The sequence below is a fragment of the Plodia interpunctella genome, chromosome 3, assembly GCF_027563975.2.
Source record: "Plodia interpunctella isolate USDA-ARS_2022_Savannah chromosome 3, ilPloInte3.2, whole genome shotgun sequence".
Classification (NCBI taxonomy): domain Eukaryota; kingdom Metazoa; phylum Arthropoda; class Insecta; order Lepidoptera; family Pyralidae; genus Plodia; species Plodia interpunctella.
Window position 1 is genome coordinate 4,431,446 of NC_071296.1, and position 19,476 is coordinate 4,450,921.

Genomic DNA, 19,476 nt, shown 5'->3' on the forward strand with positions numbered 1-19,476 from the left:
TATAATGACTTTGACAATATACGAAGTGGTAAAGGGTACCTTGAGTAGGTCCATTATCCTATACGAATATAGAATTTTGTAAAAACCTGTATAAACTTTCCATCTGTATGAGAAGCTAGCTAAATTTTAATTAAATTTGCTTTTTCCAGGTACGTTCCGAAGAGTCCCTGCTTTCCCCGGAAAAGACTACCAAGAGTACAAGATGGGTATGTTATGCTTAACTTCTTTTGGTGACGGGTAACTTTATTATTAGATATTTGAGAACACAAAATAGCTCTTCTTGATGGCCCTCTGGAACAAATCTGGTACTATACGATATAATAAAATGTAATTAAAATCTAAATAGCATTTCTTACACTTTACTACCAAAAGTTTACATTGTCATGTCGGCGATATTTTCCTCAGTACTAAGTATTTAATTAAACCAGGCAGTGTTCGTATATAGTGTCTCTCTGAAAAATATTTTTAAATCTAGTATCCAGTTATTAAATATATGTAAGTTAAATATAGGTAAGTCTTCATCAAGGTATTCGTTTTAACGGGTATTTTAGATAAGAAAAGATGAATCATCCTAAAAAAGAATGGTGTTAAATACATTTAAAATATGTAGGTTGCGATTAATTGCATACCTCTAGAAGTAAAACAAAGCCCACCTACACCATACCTAATCACAAGATAAAGCCTTAGGTCGCTCGTCACTGTTCAAACAGACGGACACACAAAAGAACTTTGTTTTCAGATATAACTGACTAATAAATACGTATGCATACAAACGGAAAGTAAGATTATCAAGTAAGGAGCGAATTCTTGGAATACGTGGGTTTGGACTGTTATTTGCAGTTCATTGTCCTGCTCCTACGGTCAAATTAATATCTTTGAAATCATAAAAGGTACTGGAAATTGTAATATATGTATATATATAATATATGATAAATGATTATCCATTTCCGTTTACGACATTTGTAATAACTAAATTACATTTTGGTGATATTATGTCTTTAACACTTGTTGAATGCTACACTATGCTATTAATATTTCCAGATGTTTGTATTTCTATAGAACACCTGCTTTGTCCAGCAAACTTGTCTTTGTTTTGTAGTCACTATGCAAATACAGAATGGGATTTCCTAAATATTCCAACTCAATATTTCTCATTCACGTCCTAGAACTTGGTTACTCATGACGTACGGATTTAAAATGAGCATTGAGCTAATTTACATAAGTGCATTAATTAAATGGCATGTTGGTAAAAAGATAATAATTCTGACCTGGCTCGGCACATCAACCATGGATGAACTTGTCAGCACGGTTATCTGTTTGCTAAAGTTATCGCAGATTATGAATACAAGCAAGTTCAAACAAGGAAACGTGGGATTTACCTCGTGACAAACATTCTAACACATTGTCAATATATAGCTTTGGGAAGCACCTAGAAAGATCGGTCCATATTAAAATCTTAATTTTGATCAGAATTTTGATTGGAGGAGGATGTCGGTCATAAAATGGGTCATGTCCCATAGTCCTTATCCATCCATAAATAGTAGTGCCCTTGCAGTGTGGGAACGTTAAAAAGCTGATGATAAAATAAAACTAGCCTATCTGCACATACATTATACTTTCAACTTTGAATTATTTACGGACGCCGACTCAGAATTTTAGTGGCATGGTCTTCATTCCTTGCACTGTTGTGATTTAATTAATATTTTGGCACGTATTTGAGTTGCACTATGCAAGTGTTTTGTTTGAGGTTTTTCATGATCACAATCATACGGTTTCCGAAATGGCGATTCTATTAAATTTTTATCTTTATCTAGTGAATAATTTTGTACTATAAATATACTTCTACTATATATATTTAGAATCGCAACCAAAATAAAGTACAGGTAGATATGTACAATATCACAAAACGCAAGAATTATGTAAGTAACACAAAAATTATTAAAAAAAAATATGAGTGAGCTCATATACCTAAACATTTTTTAGAATTCGCTCAATCATCGACATAGTTATGTATGACTCATTAAATATAAATAAAGATAGTTTATCAACATTGGAATGTAATAATCAAATACGGACTGTAAATTCTGGATATAATACAATTGATGTAGGAAGCCGTTATCTTGAAGATAGAATGATAAAGAATTCATCTCCATAAAAAATGTAAATATAAACAATACTAAATATACCTACTGTGACAAATTAAATAAGTACTTATATACCAATTGCCAAATGCTTGGCGCGGCAAGGGTTCAGCGAAAAGCTTTCGAACGTGAATCGTGAAAGTGGTACAAATGTACCAGGATGTGAGTCACCGGGTGTAATCCATGCGCAGGCGCAGGTAGCGTAGTGATAAGGCAATGCGGCCACGTGAATTAACTGTGAGTCACCCTGCGATCGCTCTTTCATCTAGGAAGCCATAAGTGCACCTTTGTTTGATGCTATTTTAACTATTATCGTAATGATAATTAAGAGACCTTCTCTTTCATATAGTTAGATATTTGAAATTTAGATTAGGCGTGCATCTGATTAGAAAATACTGGTAAAATCAACATCCCAGTGATTTCATTAGAATGTCAGAATTTCTAATGTAATAAAGACATTATGTTAGTGTTTTGAAGAAAATTGTTTGATGTGTTTTATATAATAAGTGGCTACATGTAGATCACCTAGCTAGATCAATTTCATATGCCTGGTAACTTGCAAAAAATCTAACCAAGTCATCATTAACACACGAAATAAGAAAAAGCCATAAATATATAATTTTAAGATTGTGTCTCCGAAAACAATACATCTCGTAGATTAGATTACGGGAATCACTCCTTAAGTCCAGATAATGCTGTAGCAATACAATGAAATGAAGTAATTATCAATCTCATATCAATCAATGAATGATGACATAATTTTGACGTTACGTTACCAGCTCGCGGTCACTAGACCGCCAGTCGGTAATCAATGAAATGAAAACAGCCAGTGTTAGTCACATCTCCATGAAATGACTGCAGTTTAAGCAGAAATCAACCGACAGCGAATATGACTCAATTCACAACAGTGATTGTCTATACCATGTTTGTTTATCCCTCTAGGTTTCAGTGTAATGTTTAATAATTAACTAAACTTGAATAGTTCATTGCCATTAAATCATAATAAAGTCCTCTCTTCCTTTTCCTCGGCGTCTGTTTGTCTGTTTGCGATAAACTTAAATACTTGAACGAAATATTTTGGTTTGATTTACATCTATATAAACATGGATTGCGATATGGATTTATGTTACTTTGGTTGGTTATTGACTACCACTTAAAATTATTTTATAATCAATGGTCATATTCGCAGAGTTTATAAAAAAGAACCAAAAATTGTCCTTTGATATACGAATCGTAATATTAGACATTGCTTTTAGTTACGGGCATCCGTCGTTGTTCATTTTTGGCTCGTCTGGGTGATGGCTGGAGTAAAATTAAATTATTCTTGATTTAGAACTGGCCGTTCAGTACCAGTGCCTACCACCAGATGTGGTGCAGTTTTAAATAAACATACATTTTGAATTTAGGTAATTTACAGTTTAATTTCTTTATATGATGTAGTTTCGCGTATATGACAAATATATGCATGTGTATGAGTTACATATATAACTTGACGACCTCCGTGGCCTAATGGTCATCATGCCGGACTGCATGTATATGTTATAGAATATAGTATCGTAGAGTTAGTATCCCATAACACAAGTTTCGAACTTACTTTGGGGCTAGCTCAATCTGTGATTTATATTATATATACCCTTATATATTTATTTAACTATTCCGATATTGCCAAGAGAGAGAGAGCAACAAATAACATTAAGTAAAAATCAGATAACAAATCTGATTTCTATTGAAGTTCTACCAGGCCATTTTTTGTATGGACTGGAGATCGTCATCTGATATGCTCATTTGGTAAAATAATGTACTCAAGAGACAACGATGACGACGTGATCGATCACGTTGCGATTTAGGAGAAGGACTTTGTTGATTCCCAATAAACACATTACGATGTCTCTAGATTCTTATAAAACCACATCCTAACGTTCTATAAGGTGAATAATACAGTTACTCACGAATTTATTAAACAATTAATTTTCATCGAGACTAATCGTCCATTCGCTATACATTAGATTTGTGCCCGTACTGTGACTCACACATCTCATTTACGACTTTCATTATTGATGGCATATTGGCATGGCGAAAATTTTCAAACAGTAATGCGTTGTTCATCTTTGTAATTTTAAATTAATGATGGTTTATATACTTTACAATGAAAGAAGCGGTTGGAGTTTTATAGATAGAACATATAAGTTGTTTATAAGAAAAACCGATAGAAATAAAAAAAAGCATATCTAGTTTATGTCTCAAATATTCAAATCACACATTTTGCAATGAATAATTTAAACATGAAATCATTGTATCTATATCTACATGTATTTTAAAGCTGTTCTATAGGTCTGGAAGTATTGTATGTGGGCGTAAATAAATAGTTCAACATACATGCAAAATAAATCATGTCTGTAATTACTACTTCACTTTACTATTGATGACATTAAACTCCTTTTATAGCCCTAAAAATCTTTCAAGTTTTCGTTTGTTGGGATTGGTATTAAACACACAATTTATTATGTAACTTCAATACATCATCGAAATACCTAGGCAATTATACAAACAAAATAGCGTTTAGAATCATAATAATTGTTTAGTTGATAGTTGATGTTCATAAGAGCCCCTCGCTGACATTGAAGGGTCGTTGACTCATTAGGACTGAAAACTGTCAGGTCTAACTTATCTCAATTAAACGATAGAATTCCTGTATACGCTAATTTACAATATGATAATAATTTGTAACAAAATTTGGACAGGAATTTAAAAGTTCATACACTATATCCGTTAATTCTAATAATATCCTAATTTCTCAAGTTGCTTAATTGATTCTTTGATTCAATAACGATGTTTTGTGATTCAATAACAGTTTAGTAATCATTCCTTCTAACAGTACAGAACATACATGTTCATACTTTAAATTCGCAAATACAATAACCGGTTCGCACAAATCTCAACGGATTAAAATATCGGTCGATCTTGTTAATAAATTGGAGGACATTGATAAGATCACAGTATCTCATCATCACAGTTGTCCATGAAGCGGATGCGAAGGTCCGTGGGTGGAGCCCCCGCGCTCTTCCCCCTTCGCCATTCTAATTAGCCCATTGTGGTTGTGGTCGCCACTCGCCAGTTAAACTTTGCATCGGCTCGGCCGCTTGCCGGTGCCGGTATTCGGAACGGAACTCAGTCACGCCGCGTACTCCGATACGGAGGCACGTGCTGTTTCTCCCTGCTCCTCTGCACGCACGCGGCACCACGACTGTGATGACGATAAGTGATCGACAGTGCTCCCAGTTGATAACGGCCAATTTTATCTCGCATTGGAAATTCCAACATGTGAATGTGCGGGTCAAAAACACGTTTTGATCAGTGCTAGTTACTGGCGCCACACAAGGTAAAGCTATTATGGCCTGCTCGTATACTGCAAAACCTGGCACCATTGTACGACCGTGCAGATTCTGCATATCCTTATTACAGACATGACTGAAAACGATCTGGTTCCATTTTAAAAAATCCCCAGAAGTAAGTAGCTTCCACTAAAAAAGAAAAGTTGTTTCGGATATACGCTTATCTAAACGTGCTGATAGTTTTGTTTCTATGCCAAACGATTTGAATACGACAATGTCGTTGTATTTTCGTATCTTCATTGTATTTATAGTAATAATGCCCTGATTAAAAAGACCACGTTGTCATTAAACTTGGTCAGTAAGATCATTTAACTTTAAATGTAAATAATAAATGCATACAACTAATGCGTCAAATAATTCCTGACAAGAATAAAACTTCTGCTCGCAACATGTCTTTACCAATAAAACGCCTATATGCATTGCGGTGCATCTAGGTAACTTAGGAACATTAAACTTTAATGCTTCCACAACTGCTATTGAATATTGTTACCATACGAAAGACGTTAAGGTTCAAAATCAGGCTAGAGTGTCATTGAGAAAATTAATTCAGTTTTAAAATGTACAATGAATAGTTAATCGTGAAAGCTGTTCTCCGAACAACATAGAGCTCACACGTGGAGAATATCTATTGTTGAATTTAATGTTTCAAAGCAAACTTTCAGTACATAGTGCAAATTCACTGTACTAGAGCCTATCCATATGTTATGCATGTATAAGTAACAAACTAGACTTCGAGTATTAAGGAAAATATCAAGATAATTTAGTTAACCATGGGGATAAATGTAACGATAAAATAATGCTGTCAATTGGTACAATCATTACTTATTATTGCCTGCAATAATTATTATAAATTATTTATGCGATGATAATAATTTATCAATATGCCGTAACGAAGTAACTCAACTCGTATTCTTCATGACAATATGTCCTTATGTACAAAAAAAAACAAAAGAAAACATATTGTGGTGATCAAGGCTCTATTTCTTACAATATAATTGCTAAGATTATGCGATTAACAAACGTTTTGCACAACGATTTCTATAAGATATCTTGATTTATCTAAATTAGTGTGATTGTGTCGGCTTTATGGCGCATAGCGTTATGTGAATTCCTCTACTTCTAAGCTTTTTTAAATTTAAACAAGGTTAAACTTCATAGCCTTTAGGACTGTTTTTTTTCAATTTTCTATGCAAATTAGTTATTGACCCTTTATATCATTGTTTTTTAATTTTGACTTTCATAACACTGCTATGAGAGTAATTCACTTGTGATAAACATTTGGTAACTACGACAATGATAACATTATCATATCAACACGCGTCAGCACTTACATTATCGCGATACAATCTATTCAATAAAGAGTTTATGGCGCATCCTGTGACGTATTCAACTTACGCGGGACCAGTTTCGTGACAGAGGTTCTTTGGTTATGTTTATCCGCGAAAACGTGACGACATGACACTTCGCTATCGTGACTCACAGTCACACGACGCTACAGACTGACCCTGTTATAGGTGGATCCGCTTTTTTGTATCGTCTGTGTTAGTCATCGTCTCTGGATAAACTGCTTGCTTATCAATGAAGTAATGTTACGTAACGATCACGCACAAATTATGTTACTTAATAATATGATGCAAAGTCTACGTATTTTGAGTACTAGTTCTAAAAAATATTTACGGAAACGCGTAATGTCTATCATTTAATAACGATACAACAAGAGTTTTGGTGTATTTATTGAGTAAAGACTAATTGTATTTTTCTACCAGATTTATTCTTGTCAAGAAGAATTTAGAAAGTGCAAAACAACACACTATTTTCGTATGTTTCTTCGCCAAACGGCTACTTCCTCACAGTGATTCGAACTATTTAAACGGGCATTATGATTTTAAAAACTTTGATTCCTTGGATTTGGAGGTTCTTGGATTTCACGCTTTTTGCAAATATCAGATAGGTGTTACGATGACGCCTCGTGCCGACCGGCGTGGCCATGACATCAGCACCAGTCGCGTCAACGCGCGTCATCCGACGCCGTCTTCAAAGTGTTCTACATCAGGTTAATCATCGCAACGTGATACCCGCAACCAATCAACAGACAGCTTGATTAGCTCCAATGATACGTGTCACAGTTTTATAATCAAAGATGACGCTTTACATTAGATAACTTGTGATGTTTAAATTATTTGAAGAATTCAACAATTTACGCAATTTCGCATTTTATACACCTAACAATTCTAACATACGAGTTGTAAGACATTAAATGCTTTTAATATTCATTGACATTGAGGATCCTATTCATTCAAAATAATATATTGATGATGATTGACATCTCAAGCATGCGTTGGCGTATTTGTGACTCTACCTATGATCAATTTCGTTTACAGTCTAATCATCTGCGCTACTATTTCGTAACATTAGGTACATAGGAATGTAGAATACTTAAAGATAATTTAAACAAAAAATGTTAAAATAATGTCGATGAATAAAAATAGCGGGGGTAATAAATACCGCATACGCACGGATGTGTGGTATAGCCCTTTTCATTAATATGCGTCTTGGATTCTACATTTGACACATAACCGCGTGTCCAGAATGATTGATCAGCACACTGGACTCTCCAATGAATCACCTACCAGCAATACTATCGATAAATGACATTACATCAATGATTCCTTTGACCCTATCCAACGGGTTCAATAAGTGCACCTAATTGTCCTTGCGCTGGATTCAAACATAGCTCGATTCTCAGAAACCCAATACATGATGATAAAAGTTAATGGATACTACACTATTATGCCGTTTATTGGTTAAATATGATAACACAGAGATTTCATTTACATGGCATATTTATTTTACGGCTTCGACAAAACTATTTAAAAATTATAACAATTTAGTGTTTTTAAATTACATTTAGATAATACTTATTTTATGAAGATAAATTAATAAATTGTGCTCTTAACAAATCGATTAGAGATAGGTAAACAGGTGCTATCGTGAATGAGAATCCTAGCCATTTTACACGATAATTCTTAATTTGTTAAAGATCAGACTTCTTTAAAAGAAACCTTTTATAATGTAACTAAAAAATCTTCGCTATCGTAAATTCCCAAACTCAAATTTCACAGTCTTAACAATACCAACGTAGTTTTAAGATGTTAGTAAATCTAGAAAAACAATAAGTTCCATAAACTTACATATAATACTTCATTTTGCACACAGTAAATATTCGACCTTCAATCTCCTGCTACACAGCGTGCATTTTGTTTGTTTACGTTGATGTAATTACTATAAAGATTAATCACTGATCTCTGTTAGATGTTGCCGACTTGATATCAGAAAGACCATCATAATATTGATTTAAGTTTTCATGGAAATTAACTTTTACAGTCAAATATGATAAAACAGTAAAATATGATAAAAGACGCAAAAAAGAACAAATTAAACTTATACCTTAAATAAAAGCTAATAAAATATTTATTTTATATAATGTGGTTCTCATGTTGTTACAGATACCAGACGCATTTTCACACGATGGCGGCCACGGTCTGACACACAACGGGAGCACCAAGGAAATGGCTTATGTCATGGAGAACCTAAAGAAAGGAGGCCTTGTCTCCCGTCAGAACCAGAGTCTAAATACACAAGTTACAAGCTCTTCGAGTCAGCAGGTAATTCGTTCTGACTGACGACCTATCATATTGGCCATAATACGAGTACACACGACTATTTTGGCAATATTAATGGAGTGGTGTGCCTTTGACTTCTCCATTTCACACACCAGATGATAGATAACAGCTAGGGTGCAGGTTTCCTCAAGCAAGTGGTGGGCGATTAAAACTTTTATACGTAATATACAAACAGAGTAGCATTCGACCAGTGGAACCTGGGACCATTCGGTTTTACCATCGCAAAAACTATAAAGTTGGACTAAATATTGCTAAATTTTGAGGTTAAGGTATGTAGGTACCTAATACCTACATTCGTATAAATTTAGGCCGATGATATTTTTAGCATTGGCCTTGTTTGGTTCATAAAATGGCTAGTTTGTTTTGAATTCGCCCAATGCGAGTTACGGGAAAATAAATAACATTTATAATGACGGCCAAGCTTGTGGGACTTTAGCTGACTGCGTCTCGTGTTAGATTAATTAATTCAAGAACTTTATAAATAATAAATTTAAGTATATAAAGATAGATAAAGACAACTTATTACGTATTTCTAAAAATATTATATCCGTGCATATCCATACTATATGAAACATAAGATAATGGAAAAGAAACTGACAATAAACAGGAAAAAAGCGAGGAAAATAATTACTAATAATAATGTTGAATCATACATAACGTAGGCGAGTTCACAATTCCTTAATATGGAGAATATAAACGCAATGATCATCAATCTATCTAATATTGCAAGCACCTTAGCAATTGCGACAATAGTTATTACCACGAAGCAAAAACAAAATGGAAACATCTTATTACCATTTCTTATTCAAAAGTTGTGCGATGATACACGGGGTGAGACGATTCCGCCCCTGAACAGAAAACTACAAATCCCCCGCACCTTTACTTGACATCTGTGCGCATTTCATTGTAGCTGTGCACACGTAGGTAGGTAGATACGTCCGCGTCCTTCTTAATATAACTTGCGTAGTTATTACTTAATTTGTCAGAATTTGGAACGTCCACAAGCCATTTGTCTTTATCAAAATAAACCAGCAAGGCTATAATAAAAAGCAGGCCGTGTACGATCAGATATCGCGAAGTAATTAAATCGCGTGTTAGGACGCAAGCCAGCGGGATGCCGTTCTGGAAACGTGCCAAAAACAACGTCGGCGAACAGGGGACATCTGAATAGTATAGCCGGTATATGGAAATGTCGATCTAATGTAAAATTTAAATAATAACTGTATCTAACAAAGAGACTTTAATGTTGATAGAAATAATATGACGACCTCGGTGGCGCATTGGTAAAGTTCTTGCCACTGAACCGAGAGGTCCCGGGTTCGATCCCCAGTCGGGTCATGATGGAAAATGATCTTTTTCTGATCGACCTGGGTCTTGGATGTTTATATATATATGTACTTGTTATAAAATATAGTATCGTTGAGTTAGTATCCCATAACACAAGTCTCGAACTTTTGGCTAGCTCAATCTGTGTGATTTGTCCTAATATATTTATTTATTTATATTTATCTGCAACTATACTGAATGAGAAGACAAAACAATAATATTAGGTCTCTAGACACTTACTGGATCGATTGTAAGCTACTAAGATCAGTCTCCTTTTGTAAAATAACGTTACGTAAGGATAAAGCAGTTCCTGCCACTTTACAATTTGATTTACTTGTGTAGAATTTATTATGCATTGACGCGACACTAGGCAGTCGAGCGCAACCTACTTGAATGGATACTGGATCTCCCACGCATAAATTCACAGACTACCGAACTTAATATGTATTTCGTTAGCAAATTGCAATGTTTTGGCCAAGGGTTCAAGGGCAGAATTAGATGCATTCCGCCTACATGCGATGAATCACTCGATTAGATGTTCAAATACGACGCACTCTGCCAAAGTATGAGTGAACTCTTTTACATGAATTCTTTAATAATAGACTAATTGATACGTGTCTTTGAAATTATTGAACTATTTATATAAAAATATTTTGATGTTGAAGCAAGCATTACACATAAAATAAAGATCCTGAAGGCTTAGCTAGTAGTAGAAAATTGGTAAAAGTAATAAATTGTTCATCGAGTAAGATAATATAAACCAGACAACGTCGTTTATCGTATGATAATTCGATATACGAACTAAACCATAATATCCAGGGTCGCTGGGGCTAAATATGTCCAAGTTGTTGTTGCCGGCTGTCGATAGTTGGGTAAGAGTAATTATACGAACTCATTACCCGACACCTAAATTTAAAAAAAACCCTGATATTTTGGTATTTCTATTTTGTCTTAGCCCTGGCTTTATTTACTTTGTCAGTAGGTGCGCCAAGACGCATGACGCCTGCTCTAACAAACTCTAGCATTGGCACTGAACTCCAACACTCCGCGTCCTAGTCTCGATAACGATTTCGAACGACGAAGATGTGTGTTATCAGAATATATACACCACAAAATTCTGCTTCTTTATATGATAACGATTTAAAGTGAGATTTAAGTGAAAGAGTTGAGTTGTCGATTACACCTAACCCCACGTTAATAAATGCTCAAATCATCATTTCCAATCGCACAGTTGCAATACAATTCAATACAGTATCTATATGATTTATCTTGCAGATGGTGTCGAGTACGACGTCAAGCAGTGCTACAACAAGCCAAAGAGTCCAGGGTTCACATCGACTACAGCATTTGACGTCAGAAATGAAGGCTAACTCTATGAAATCAGATCTCACTGAGCTGAAGAGCTCAATTTCTGAAATGAAGAACTTAAGCAGCTCAGCTGCTAGGAACTTTAATTCAGTAGGGACACGGTAAGTTTTGATGTGCACAATTTAATAGAAATAATGTTAAGATATCAATAGCTGTACAACGGCTGATCAATGAACGCCAATAGTTATCTATAACGAATACAAGTTTCTTTTTCCATTAGCTAGTTGGATCAGAGCTGCTCACCTGAGCAACCTTGGCCATAAGCCAATTCCCACCCGTAGATTCTGTCGGTGTTTTCAGTACCACGCCGACAAACAAAAGCAACAGTACGGTTTAGGCGCGACTTGCTCAAATGAACCTGTTTTAAAATTAAATCGACTGATTTGTCGAAATAATCTTCTTGTGTGACAATCGCCATCCAATATTTTTGTGCAAAAAGTGTATTAAGTACAAGTTATTAAATATTTCAGTCTACGAAGTTCAATGGAAAACATTGTCGACCAAGATGACTTGGGGGACCGACATTTGCCTAGTATCGGTGATCTTACTGAAATCACCGATATGAGCGACATGGGAGATATGTCTGAGCTCTCAGGCGATGGGCCACTAGTTACGTTCCCAGAGTCCGACACTCCACCGCCGATCACTGAAAAGCCGTCGTTATTATCAGCCAGCACGTCAGCCATCGGCGCCAGCTCAGCTAATGAGTTGAAGTACAGTACCGCCCGTGTCACATCAGCTAGCTCGACTAGAGTCGTAGCTGATGGATACAGTGCTTCTAAATCAGCAGCGAATAGCGCAAACATGCGAAAACTGCAACACGGTGACCTGCAATACGCTGAGCATAGCGCGGCCGGCGCATCGCGACGGATCTTGCAAGCTGAAGGACTTACTGCCGAACAGAAAGCTGCTTATCATCAAGTAAGTATACAATATATACTAAAAGTACCTAATAAATAAGGTAGTAAATAAGATAGTGAATTGAACTAGCAGGTGATTCTGTGAGTGAATCAAGTTTACAATTCACAATATTTTCTGACGCTTAACTTGAAAGAAAGTTCATGGATTTGCACGTCTGATAGTAGTTGTGTCTAGTATATCGTCGTCGGGGCCAGAAAGGCGCGCCGAAGGACGCGACCTCGCGTGGTTCAGACCGATCGATATCCTCGGACGGCGCCTCAACCACGGCATTTTGAAATCGCGCAGTACAGCGCGACTCTTCGACACGACAACAACCAAAATGTAGTAAAGTTGAGAAATAACGCACTAAGCGAATGAGGTTGGAAAAAAAATATGGCTCGCATAGTTGCTTTTGCGGGCAGGATGCTACGACGTGGAGGATCTCCGGGGGCGGTGAGCTCATTTATCTATGTGTGCTTATCGGCGCTTCTGCCGCTCCTCTCAGTCAGTGCCTGACCGTCGTGCGCGCAAGCACATGCGGAAGTCAATTTGTGCGCGTGCGCGCACTAATACACGAATAGTCGCTTTAAATATAGATTCGGAATGTCTGCGGGCGGAGGGTCGGCCCCGTGGCCGGTCCACCGAGGAGTCCTGTCGCGTTTTGCTTCGCACTCGCAAAATCCTTTGGTGAGATTGATTTTTAACAAGCAGAACATGTTCAAGCTTCAATTGAAGGAACAACTTTCAACTGCACGCAATAAAATAATCATGAAAATCACACGTTTCGCGGTATTGGACTACATCCAATACGACAGTAGGGCTTTTTATTACAAAATTGTTTTTATTTCGAGACGAGTGCCGGCCGCGTATTCATTAGTACCATGTCTGCGAAACGACGACGTACAAATCTTAAACTACGCATCGCTGGTGTTGTAATTATTGTCCAAATATTTACCTAATGAATCAAAGTGACTTTAGTGATAAGAAGTTCATCTTTTGCATAAGTTTCCAGTAATCTCTTTACTGGAACGCAGATACCTATTGGCGCGAATGTGTTAATAATCGCACGTATGAGTGTTGATAAAATATAATTAAGTGGCCGCATTGGAGTGTGGTGTAGTGTTTTGTTAAAATATTAAATTTAAAATTTTCCGCTATCAGGAGCAGCGATCGCTCAAATCGGGGGAGGTGACAGCTCAAGAAGCAAACAACATGTCAGCTTCCAGTTCTCGGCTACAGACGGAAGCCTTCAGTGCTGAAAAGAAGGCTATGGCTACAGCCCAGGCTCGACAAACAGTGACATCAAGTGGCATGTACAGCCACAAGGAACACTCTAGCATTGCTCATTCTAATATGACAATCTCTAGCAAAAATATGCACACAAAATCATCACTTTCTACCCAGGTTAGTTTTTTTTGTTACATGTGCTACGTTTAACTGCAAATGCTTATTAGAGTGACCTTTACTGAACAGGCGGAATAGACTATTTTGTAAAACAAAACATGCTAACCAACACCTATTATGTATCGACTTCGTTCACACACGAAATTAAAATTTGACCTTGATAGGTTATCAGCAGGTCTTAAAGTTCTTACATTATTTTTATATACGTTTCAGATGAGTCAGTTGCTAAATGGAACCATCAAACCGGGTGACGAAGATTTGACTAACCTGACCTTTGAAGACTTAGAAAAATTAAATTCAAATTCAAACCCAGGCGATGTAGAGCTGGCAATACAGAAATACTCCACGAGAATGAATGCATTTATAACATCTTGGAAGAAAAATCAAATAGACATGAAAAACGCCTCCGTACATTTTGACAAACTGAATGAGATGTTGAGGAGAGCATGGGCCGTACCAACTCATGGACACGAACTCGGATTATCGATATGCAATACTTTGCGAGCGTCTGGAGGACTTGATATATTAATGGCTAATTGTCTAGAATCCAGTAACCCAAAACTTCAGTTTTCATCAGCGAAATTACTTGAACAGTGCCTTACGACAGAAAATAGAGCTCACGTTGTAGATAATGGTCTTGAAAAGGTCGTTAACGTTGCCTGTGTTTGTACGAGAAACTCCAATTCAGTTGAGCATTCAAGAATAGGCACCGGTATATTGGAACATTTATTTAAACACAGTGAAAGTACATGCAGTGATGTGATAAACTTGGGAGGATTGGATGCCGTTTTATTTGAATGTAGAAAAAATGATGTAGAAACCTTGAGGCATTGTGCTACCGCACTTGCTAATCTATCGCTATATGGCGGTGCTGAGAATCAGGAAGCTATGATCAAAAGAAAAGTACCAATGTGGCTATTTCCACTAGCATTTCATAATGACGATAACATCAAGTATTACGCTTGTTTGGCAATAGCAGTGTTAGTTGCAAACAAAGAAATAGAAGCAGCCGTGTTAAAATCCGGTACACTAGAATTGGTTGAACCCTTTGTTACAACACACAATCCATCCGATTTTGCAAAGTCAAATTTGGCACATGCCCATGGTCAAAGCAAAAACTGGTTGCAAAGATTGGTACCAGTATTGAGCTCAAAAAGAGAAGAGGCGAGGAATTTAGCGGCTTTTCATTTCTGCATGGAAGCGGGGATAAAGAAGCAGCAAGGAAACACAGAGATATTTAAAGATATAGGAGCAATAGAATCATTGAAGAAAGTAGCAAGCTGTCCAAATGCTGTAGCATCGAAATACGCAGCTCAAGCTTTAAGACTGATCGGTGAGGAAGTACCGCATAAATTGTCGCAACAAGTTCCTCTTTGGTCTATAGAAGATGTTAGGGAGTGGGTAAAACAAATAGGTTTTGTAGAATATGCAAATAACTTTTATGAGAGCAGAGTTGATGGAGACCTACTACTCCAAATCACAGAACAGAATTTGAAGGAGGACATTGGATTACAAAACGGAATCAAACGAAAAAGGTATATTGCATTCAGCAATATTATCCGTTCTTTTACACCAAAATAAAACTTAAAGCTTATTTACAAAGCATATGATTTCAGATTCACTAGAGAACTCCAACAATTGAAGAAGATGGCTGACTACACTTCTCGAGACACAGGTAGCCTGAACGACTTCCTGCAGACTATCGGTCCTGAGTACACGATATACACGTACGCCATGCTGAACGCGGGCGTAGACAAGGAGTCTATCAGGGGATTGAGCGACGAGCAACTTGAGAACGAGTGTCGCATTGGAAACAGCATACATCGATTGAGGATTCTCAACGCAATTAGAGGTACTAATGTTCATTATAATGTACTCATCGCGTGTTTCGCTGCTAGTGTTTATGTCAATTGTAATAAAAATTTAGACGTACTTATTAATCAGAAGAAATTTAGAAAATTTTATCGAGCAGCAGTATTAATCAACATAAGATTTACGAAACAAGAATAAACCTTTATTTTTGAGTTACGATTATAACATCCTGTCACGTTAACCTATTTCAACATTATCGTCGTGGGTAACGACGTAATTAATTACAACTATAAGATAGATTATATTTAGAACATTTGTACGTAACTACAAATTATGGAAGGGAATATTATTTTATTTTATTATCTACTAAAATTTATTTTTCAGCGTATGAAAGTTCTCTGCCAAGTAAAGGAGAAGAAATCATGGAGAAGAATTTAGACGTATTCGTTAGTTACCGAAGATCGAATGGGTCTCAACTGGCGAGTCTGCTGAAGGTCCACCTTCAGCTGCGAGGATTCACCGTATTCATAGACGTGGAGAGGCTGGAGGCCGGCAAATTCGATAATAACTTGCTGCAGAGCATACGACAAGCAAAGCATTTCTTGCTGGTCTTGACGCCCAATGCTCTGGATAGGTGCATCAATGATAACGAACAGAAAGACTGGGTTCATCGGGTGAGTGTAATATTTTATATTTGTAGCAAACATGTGCCGGTTAAGTTTAAGACGTCACAGTCCACCTAATTAGATGTCTCTCTTTTCCTTAATGGGACCAACATGATTCTTTGTGTCTGTGAAAACATTAACTTTTATATCTGCTTACTACTATCTAAATAGCGAGCGTGGTCTACAAATCAAATGGGGCAAAAATAGATTTTTGTATGTTTGTAACACGATAACTTTCGAATCGTTGGTCTGATTTTGATGAAATTTAAAATGTATGTAGTTATGAGACTGATGGTATATTAACAGAAGCCAAAATACAAAAAATGTTTCATTATATTGCAGGAAATCGTGGCAGCGTTGCAGTCGCAGTGCAACATCGTCCCAATCATAGATAACTTTGACTGGCCGAACGCGGAGGAGCTTCCAGAAGACATGAGGGCTGTGTGTCACTTTAATGGAGTGAGGTGGATCCACGACTACCAGGATGCCTGTGTGGAGAAACTAGAAAGGTATTTTGTTGTGTAATCATTATTAGACTGCTAACTTGAATAGTTCTACGTTCACGATGACTGCTGAAAACGCACGCTGCGTATTGTTTGCGTTCTTAGGAAAATGTATGCGGCGCTGACTAGAGTGAAAGTGTTAACAAATAAAGAAATAAATATAAAAACATCCAGTGGCAAGTTTTTTTTTAGATAATCTTGTCCAGATTGAAAATTGAATATTTCTTATGAAATGTTAGTAGCAACATGGGAAGGATTTTAAAATTATGTTAATAATGTAATTTCTTCCAGTTTTCTCCGTGGCAAATCGAATCTAGCTGGCTCGCAAAGGCTGGATGGAGCATTCCGAGGTCGCAGCGAGGTGCAGACGCCAAGCACAGCCACGATAGGGCGAGGTCCGCCTAACTACCAGCGGATGACTTCTTGCGAAAGCCGTGGTAGCGACAAGGCAGATTGACTAGAACCGTCCATACACACACGGCCGCCTATTAGGTACCTATCTCTCTAACCAAAATTTACATAAGTATAAAACATAATAATCGATAAAATTATAATCGATCTGCGATTTTAATTGAAGCAGTGCGGTGGTGGTGGTAGTACAATTAAGACACCAGTGAAGCACTTTATTAATATTATATTATAAGAATAAGAATATAATATAAGAATAAGATAGTTGTGCTTCATTCCATTAAATGACCACGACCCACAGACATAAGGAATACGACTGTAAGAAGAAGGAACTGCGATTAAACATTCTCAAACACATTTCGCCGACCGGCAAGAATAAGTATATAAAAATACGATTTTTTTACGTATTACCTAAAATTTTAATATGCTATTATGTTCTGCAGGCCACGACGAAGCCGCCAATCATCCCTGGGAAAAGCTTTACCTGCAACTTCACAGAGTTGCGATCAATTGTCCAGTAGTAGCACATCCAAAACGGCGTCCCCTGAAAAATCACTGTATAGCTTGCCGGAGAGACTATCCGAAAGTAGTGACAATCTAGACGCTGAAGAATTAGAGAAGTCTTCACGTAGGTGCCGCAGCTGTGAAGGCATATTAGAGGCGGATGAAAACACGCACATGCAGCTTTCCCTGTCTGCACCCTTAGACGCTGCCACGCAAACCAAGCGAAAGAAGAATTTCATGGACAGATGTGTTAATAAAGTGAGACTGTGCTGATGGTCGGCAAACGGACGTACATGTGTTCTAGAGTGTGTATGGAATGTGATCACATTAGGACCTATATCGAATATTTATGTGAATTTTAATTATAAAGTACAAAAGTGTGCACAATCTGTATATATTTTGTGTATGCCATTTTTAGTTAAGTTAGTTTTGACAACAATAATTGTAATTGGTAATCTATAAAATGTAATCTCAAAGTCATGAATGCACGCATGTGATGCACCTTGTTATGAACTGAACTAATGTTTGCTACCCTGCTGTGTTTTAAGAGCATAGCACGAGGTGACGACGCAAAGAATGTAGCCAGTTTCAATGGTTTAAGTATGGCAAATTGCTTAGCATTTCCTTAACCAGGCATTATTTTATTATCTCTCTATCTCTTCACTCTCTATGTATAGAATTTACGAAATGAATTTATGGATGTATTTTTAATATCTTGCCAATAAAGTATTTACGAAAATAAATTATTAAAGTAAACATAGAATTCTTATGACTTGCATATTGTGATAGATTAGATCTTTAAAAATTGTATTAACAACAATTCGTTGTACAGTCATAAGTTTCTCGAAATTATGAAATCTGCTAGTGCCTTTTATTAATTTATTGCTTTAACATTGTAAAAAGATCGCCCGAATATAACATTTCCTTATCATTCTTTACATGTACAAAATATTATTTTATTATATTTTAGTTTATAATGTAGGCATTCACTAGTATGAGTTTAACCGCAATATTTACTTTGGCGAAAATATATTTATGTACACTAGCTAGGTCTAACTACAAAATAAATAGTATTATTAAAATAACTTTTTTCTTTGTCCTTATTTATAAACCGGTGGAAAACTAATATTGTACAAAACTAAGTGAAATCTTAAATATTAGTAAATAAAACATCAAATGTTTAAGGATTTGTGTTCACCCCTTCTCCCATTTTATTTGGCGGGTGAAGAAAAAAAAATCGTTTATAAACTATGTTGGCTAGAACATCTGTTATTATCGGGAAAGTAGACAGATGGTACCAGAGGGAGAAAGCGGATATACTATTTGGGAAAATAGACCGCTTGTGTATGATGTTTGGGAAAGTAGATGGA

At 36.4% G+C, this 19,476-nt stretch overlaps 1 protein-coding gene across 6 annotated transcripts in view; it reads left to right on the top strand.

Annotated features, from left to right (window-relative positions):
* Sarm (Sterile alpha and Armadillo motif) overlaps positions 1–19,188 on the top strand; it is a 52,985-nt gene extending 33,797 nt beyond the window's left edge. For 4 of the 6 annotated variants that reach the window (XM_053769146.2, XM_053769147.1, XM_053769149.1 and 1 more), the window contains 11 exons: positions 150–206; positions 9,040–9,198; positions 11,818–12,011; positions 12,381–12,831; positions 13,972–14,214; positions 14,428–15,749; positions 15,831–16,066; positions 16,411–16,700; positions 17,034–17,200; positions 17,486–17,686; positions 18,046–19,188. In XM_053769146.2, the coding sequence (XP_053625121.1) occupies positions 150–206; positions 9,040–9,198; positions 11,818–12,011; positions 12,381–12,831; positions 13,972–14,214; positions 14,428–15,749; positions 15,831–16,066; positions 16,411–16,700; positions 17,034–17,200; positions 17,486–17,651 (3,285 nt within the window). In that variant the 3' untranslated portion in view covers positions 17,652–17,686; positions 18,046–19,188. The remainder of the gene's footprint in view (positions 1–149; positions 207–9,039; positions 9,199–11,817; positions 12,012–12,380; positions 12,832–13,971; positions 14,215–14,427; positions 15,750–15,830; positions 16,067–16,410; positions 16,701–17,033; positions 17,201–17,485; positions 17,687–18,045) is intronic. The other 2 variants (XM_053769148.1, XM_053769151.2) reach the window with 1 other exon arrangement.
* The last annotated feature ends 288 nt before the right edge of the window (positions 19,189–19,476 follow it).